This window comes from Leucopleurus acutus (assembly GCF_964270905.1).
Source record: "Leucopleurus acutus genome assembly, chromosome: 8".
NCBI lineage: Eukaryota > Metazoa > Chordata > Mammalia > Artiodactyla > Delphinidae > Leucopleurus > Leucopleurus acutus.
Window position 1 is genome coordinate 73523846 of NC_139151.1, and position 6824 is coordinate 73530669.

Genomic DNA, 6824 nt, shown 5'->3' on the forward strand with positions numbered 1-6824 from the left:
GGTGGAGGGATCTAGGAAGTCAGGGGTCTTGAAGTTATATGCTTGATGTTGTGACTCGTATCTCGGTTTCCTACTTCAGAAAAGGTTTCTTACTTTATAGGGTTGTTGCTGCTGTAGACCAGCAGGGCCTGGCTCACAGCTAAACCCGGGCTGGGAGAGTGAACACCCCACCGTGTTGAAAATATCTTGCAATAAGGAAGCTAAACAGGGGCCCTCGCGGCAAAGTTAAGGCTGGGACCAAGACCTAAATTTAACTTATGCGGAGAGGGCTGTTGGTAGGTGGTGTGGGGCAAGGGAATGTCGTTGGGGGGCAATGGAAGGGGCCAGGGTGCCCTCGACGACGCGACAGTTCTACAGCGGGGAGCGGCAGCGTCTGCGCAGCGGGGGCAAGTGAACACGCACCGAATCCCACCTCTTCAATTTCAAAGCACTTATAATCGGTACCCCGGGCGCGGGAGGGCTTCTAAGACACGGTGATCTCCTCCTCCTCAGCCTCCTCATCCTCCTCGGAGTCGGAGAAGTCCGAAGGTTTGTCGGGGCTGCCAGAATGCGCGGGCGAGTGGGGCAGCGGCCCTTCCAGGCGCGGGTCCCGCAGGTGCCGAGGGTCGGGGGACGGGTGATGATAGACCAGGCGGTGGCGGAGGCTGCCCGGGCCCTCGTCCTCCTCGTCGTCGTCGTCCCCGGGACCCTTCTGGCCCACGTCGCTGAGGTCCGGGTGCGGATTGAGTTTGGTGGGAAGGGTCTGCTCGCGGCAGCCCCCGCTAGACAGGAGCTCGCGCTCCTTGGAGTTCCGCCACTTCATGCGTCGGTTCTGGAACCAGATTTTCACCTGGGGCGAGAGGGGTGAGAGCAGGGGAGAAGCAGCGGTTAGCGCAGAACCCCCGCCACCGCCCCAAGTGGGTGGGAAGGAGGCCCTGTTCTTCCTCTCTTTGCCGGCTCCCCACCCGGTAAAGTGAGTTCGGACCGGAAGTGGCCCTTACCCTACCCCCACCAGCTCGGCTGCACGCACCTCTCGCCCTTTCTTCCGGCACCTGGCCCAGGTGGGCGGGGGTGGGGAGATGCTGGGCTCGGGAGAGACGGGGTGGGGAGGGTAGCGGGCTATCGCGAGAAGCCTCCGCGAAGCTGGCTCGTGCGCTTACTCCCTCTCTAGACCTTACCGCGTCTGTACAATGGGACCTAGGCGGTTTCAGAGAACCTTCCCGTTCGTACGATGCGTGGGGGGAGGGGCTCTGGGGAGACTGCCCTCACCTGTGAGTCTTTCAAGCCCAGCTTGGACGCCAGCTTCTTGCGGTCGGGCTTGCTGATGTACTTCTGCTTCTGGAACATCTTCTCCAGCGCCTTGCGCTGCACGTCGGAGAACACGGCTCGACGCAGCATGCCCCTACGAGGCTTGCCGCGAGCGGCCAGTGGCCAGGAGAAGGTCCCCGGGATGGGCACGACGCTGGAGGACGCTGCGGAGGCCAGGGGTGCGAGGTGAGTGAGTGGGCGGTGGCCCGCCCGGGCCGGTGGCGTCCGCCCCACCGTTGCGGCCTCCTTAGGTTTTTCTCTCTGATCCCTTCATCTCTTTAAAGCTCTCCTTTTTCTCCGCCTGGAGAATAGGCTACGAACCCACAAACCTGCGAGAGTGAAAGGCGCTTTCTGCCCAAATAACTTTCCCTTTCAACCGTGCAAACCCGGATTAGGTAAAACCACGGAAACACAGAAAAGACCCCCCACAATAGCCTATTTCGTTTTTCCATTCAACGATCTCAGGGAAACTAACTTGCGTGCATCAGCTAATATAGCTGAAGAAAAAAGTAAATTGTAAAAATAAAGTAGCCAGCCACTGGGTTCCCCCCTAAGCTTTTAACACGTTTGTGGCTTTTGCATTCTTTAGATGAAAATGAGGTGATTTACTGATTTGATAGAGAGGAGAAAATCCGCTTTGGATTTTTTATGTTTTGAAAAATCCAGTCAGTATTCATCTTTTTTTATATTAATCTTTCCTCCCCTCCCCCACAAAACGTAAAGAATTCGGCCAGAATACATGAAAAGTGGCAGCTAATTAGCACATTGACCGCTTCCCAATGGGTATTGGCATGATAAAAGGGGGGAGAGTTTCGCTTTAAGGGAGAAAAAAAAATCCAAAAGAAACAGAGACTCTAATGAAGCGTGAATGGTAATTGTGTAGTAATGAACTAACAGAAAAAGACTGAGGACAAGCAGCGAAAGCCATATATTACTGGGACAAAAGAGATTTACACTTTCAAACTAAACACAACTGCAGGCCAAGACCATTGGGAGAATACTGATGGCAGAGGCTTCTCTTCCCCGAATCATTTTCATTAAATGGACATGAAAAGCTATTTATAAAGCTCGGGTTGTTTTTGTTACAGCATTGAGATGGGGGAGAAAGGGAGCAAATTCCATTATCAGCAGTAGCATGAATGGTGGTGGTGGGGGGGGGTGAATTCTCTCTCCCCCTTTCAAAAATCAATTGCTTGTTTCTTTCGCTGATATTTGGAAGTGCTGTCGAGGTTCTACCCATCCCCCACCGACCATGCCCAGTCTCTCTTCCCTTTATAAGAGTTCCTGTCTCCTTAATCTTGACCAGCTGCAGAGTTTTTGAGCCATAGTTTGAGTCACCACTGGGATTCCAGGATGAAAACGTCCTGGAACCTGTTTAAGGTGTTTCTCCTTTAAACCGGGACCCAATTATGGGCTTCCCTCCGACTTAATTTACGAGCTCTAGGATCTTTAAAACGGAATGGCGGTGGGGGGACGGTATGAGAAAGAGTTTGGGAAATCAGGTAGGAAATAGAAGGTTGGGGTTGTGGGAGGATCTAGTCCCCCTCCCCCTGGGCGACCCCAGGCATCCCACACAAGAGGGCACCCCATGTGGTCTTGTGAAAAGCCTGAAGCCCTGAATGAGTCTTAAAGAGAAATTAGCCCCGGCTGGTAGGTGTCTCTCCGCGGCTTGGAGGGGCGAGGGTTGGTCTGTGTGTGGCTGCCCGGAGGAGCTGACCAATTGGTCATGGTGCTGAAACCTTTGTGGGGAATCGTGGCCAAGTGCACTGACTCTGTGGGAAAACGGCGGCGTGAAGGGATGCCAACAGCTCCTCGCCGGGAAGGGAACCGCCTCAAATTTGGACCATGACAATTCCTGCTAATTTGTAGAGCAGGGAATTGGTGCAAAGTGTCAAGCAGTCACTGCTTGTGCTAAATAGGGCATCAAATTGGCGCGACGGATTCGTGAATGTTGTACGCCTTGCAACCTCTGAACCGGAGCGTAACCCCGTGAGGTGGACGGAGAAATATGGCTTCGGGGCAGGGAGCGACGGAGTGGGGCTGGGGCGACGCCCAGCCTCTTGAAAGGAAGGGGGATGAGACCTACCTGGGAAATAAGAAGATCTGATGAAAGGCTGGAAGGAGCCTTCAAAGTAGGGAAAGGCGAAGGTCTTGGGAGGGACACTCTGGAGCAAGGCGGGGGATGTTTCTGGGAGAGGTGAGGAAAGGAGGAACAGAAGGAGGGAGACAGAAAGGGAATTTGATTAAGTACATGATTATTGTACAGCACAGTGAATACACGACGTGATTAACCTTTCGGCTGGTTTCAAAGGCATCTTACTCAGTGTACTGACACAGTAAAGTAAACCTTTCCCTAACACTGTCTCTATCTGTGGAACCCCCTCCCCCAATAGTCCTCAGAGGCCCCCCCCCCCATGTCGTCCTAGGCACTAACGAGATAGAAGAACTGGTGGGGAGGGGGAGAAAAGAATTGCAGACCGATAATACTTGCTAAGCTAGTAAATATATTGTCTTGGGTTAAAAAAAAACACTGGCTTTCAGAAGCTCAAGGACAGAAACGCAGACGTCCAGGGGCGTGCGCGCAATTTCACCGTGCCAGGGAACTGTGCGCGCTCGGACTGTAGGTGTTCAAATTCATTCTGAGGGTGGGGCGAACCTGGAGGCTTCCCGGGAATCGTCTGAACCTAAGTCTCACATTGCTTGACAGTGGGGCCTCGGGGATCTTGCGTACGTGTGTGCACTGCTGTGAGCGTGGGTACCCGCTGCGTATGGGAAACTGAGGCCATAAGGACTCTGCATCTAGACCGGTCCCTTAGCGTTTTGCTTTCACTTACCAGTTCTGGGCGCCGAAGAAAGGATGGCGTTCACTCCAAACTTCAGAAACGTGGGCTCGCTGGCAGGGGAGACGGCCGTCTGTGGTGAGCCGCCCCGCCGGCTGCCTGGACCCGGGGAGCCCAGGTCCGAGGCCCCTGTGTCTGTGAGAGCCGCAGGGGCCCCCTGCCTAGGGGGCGACATGCTGGCGGTGGGCACGCTGCGGGGCAGGTAGGCTGGGGGTCGGCTGATGCGGATCAGATCCTCCACCAGGAAGCTCGAGTGGCCGGAAAATGCCGACTGCAGGGACTGGGGCAATGTTAAGGTGGGCGTGGGGCGCAAGAGGCTGGGGTACCCGGCTGGGGGCGCGAGGAGGCCGGGGAACATCATATTAGGCGAGGGGCGGGCGGAAAAACCCTTCTTCCAGTGGCCAGAGGGTAAATGCTGGGCTTCCCGCCCCTCCCGCCCTCTCTCTTGGGCTTAGCAAAGGTCTTCTAGTAAAGATCCCACTTGGGTGTCTGCGAGTCCTCCGCGGTCCTCCCGTTGAGGTGATGGTTTTATAGTGGCCCGCCCGTTAAAGCGTTTTGAAAAGTGACAGCTCTGACAATGAAGTTCAACAAAGTTCTCCACTCGAGCTTCATTCGCTGGAGGCTCTGGGCGCGCTGATTGGCGCAGGGGTGCAATTTATGATTGGATTAGTCTTCATAAGCATGGCCCGCACAATGGGCTGGCAACAAAGGCTGGCGCGCATCAATTCTGCGTATCGACCGCCTCTTTGCAATACAGTGCTCCCCCAAAGCTCTCGCCGGGAGTTTTTGTTCGGAAGCAACACCCGGGCTAATTAAATGCCTATTTAGAAGTTTCAGATGACATCTTGCCTCATAGAAAAGGAATTATTTAAAGAATGCACTAAATTTATTTGCAGCTCCCCTGCTGAGCCTGGAAAATAAATCAATAAATATTCATAGAAATTCATCTCCAGGCAATCAGTAAAATAATCCTCCCCCCTTGTGGGGAGGGCAATGGAAAATTTCAAGTCAGTGAACATGAAAATATACTCCCTCTTCGGTCTCTGCCCTATACATTACTCCAGCTGAGGCATAAAGCAGATGTGATGGGTGGGTTAAATAAATGTGGGGTAGGGGAGTGCCGTTCTAACAACCCAGGGAGACTTGAAATTGATGCTTTGGGGCTATTGGATGTGCGTCCCTAGGGTTGGAGGGTGGAGGTCTTGATTTGAGTTATTTCATGTTGGGAAACTAATTGAGATTGAGAGAGTTAGTGGGTACCTGAATAGTAATATGACCCTCCTGCAAACTCCCAGCAACTTAGAAAACGATTTTCAGCGACGTATCTTTATAAGTGTCACTGAGGAACGAACGGCAGTTCACCTGGGGGAGGATCAGAGAGCAGCATCGAAAAGGGGCAAGGTAGCCGGATTCCATTCCCAAGGGCTTACCTCTGCTGGAGGCTGCCTCAGACAAGGACACCTGGACACTGGGGGGGCTCTGCTGGCTCTTTCCTAACTTCTACAAGCCCTCGGCAGTTTCAGTAGAAACTCACAGCCTGGACTTTTAAAACCACAGCAGCGAAGGTTGGGATTTGTCCTGAGAGAGTCCTACCCATTGTGGGCGCTTAACCCGGCCAAAGTTTTGCTACTTCTTCATCAACTGCAATGTGCAAACACATGAAAACAGCACGAAGGACGCGGTTCCCAAAAATGTTGGTCCACATGAGGAAAGACGATTCTTACTTAATTTGGTGCCTCAAATGAGAATCTTCCTGTAGACAGTACTGTGTTTTCTGCTGGGTTGGGGCTGGGGTGGCGCTGAGCCTCAATTCCGTTTCTCGGCTCGGCTAGATAACAGATGTGTAAAATGTCCCATTCATTTCTTTAGTGTGGCTGAACCTCCCCAAAGAGAAGTGTGCAGCCCGCCAGGCCGCCCTGATCCTATTAACCATGAACTAACTGTCACCTTCAGCTGGTTTTCCTTTTTTGCTTTTTAACACAAAGCTTTCTCAAAAATCTTATTAACCAGCTTTATTTCTCTCGATGGTTTTGTTCAGGGCGTTTTGTGTTGATGATCTCCATGTCGCTGCTTTAACCATTCAATAAAAGTGCATCTGTGATTTATATCACATTAAACCAGAAATGGAGCCCGCTAAAGCTCTCCCTTGATTCAGATTAAAAAGTTATTTAGGTCGGGCTCTGGAGCCGAATTAATGCTCCGACATGACGCAAGTACGGAGTTTCTGAGCCCAAGACTGTTTATGGAGGCATTCTGGGCAGCAGGCCCTGGAAAACCACTAAGGAAAGAACAACTGTTAAATAAGTGGCTATTTAAATATGGGAAATGCGTTGCTCAAGTTAACTGGAGTCCCCTGGAAACGAAAGAGACAGATCTTCGGAGAACTTCAAATGTTCCTCTTTTTGAAGCTTTGCCATAAAATAGGGGAGAAAAAGTCGAAAGTATTTGAACACCTGAGCTCTAATTTTGCCACAGAGTTTTCATTCACTATCACCCCTCCCCACCAACTGCTTTCTGGAAGCAGGAGGACCAGCTCTGGTTTTTGCATTCTCTCCCTCCTTCTCTTCTTTTTCCCCTCTTCATTCCCTCCCTCCTTGCTCCCCTACTCCCCTGTCAGGAGCCGTTGCCAGTTCCCCGAAGGAGGAAAACCCGGACTAGAGGTGTTGGGTTTCTCATCAAGGAAGTGTAGCTCAGCAC

The 6824-nt window shown here is 52.4% G+C and overlaps 1 protein-coding gene across 1 annotated transcript; it reads right to left on the reverse strand.

Moving 5' to 3' along the window:
- Window positions 1-463: 463 nt before the first annotated feature.
- On the reverse strand, window positions 464-4488 carry DBX1 (developing brain homeobox 1; the record flags this gene model as incomplete). Its single annotated transcript, XM_082844464.1, has 4 exons — window positions 464-829; window positions 1249-1451; window positions 3374-3475; window positions 4122-4488. The coding sequence occupies 4 exons, from the start codon at window positions 4486-4488 to the stop codon at window positions 464-466; spliced, it is 1038 nt and encodes a 345-aa protein (XP_082700590.1).
- Window positions 4489-6824: the final 2336 nt, after the last annotated feature.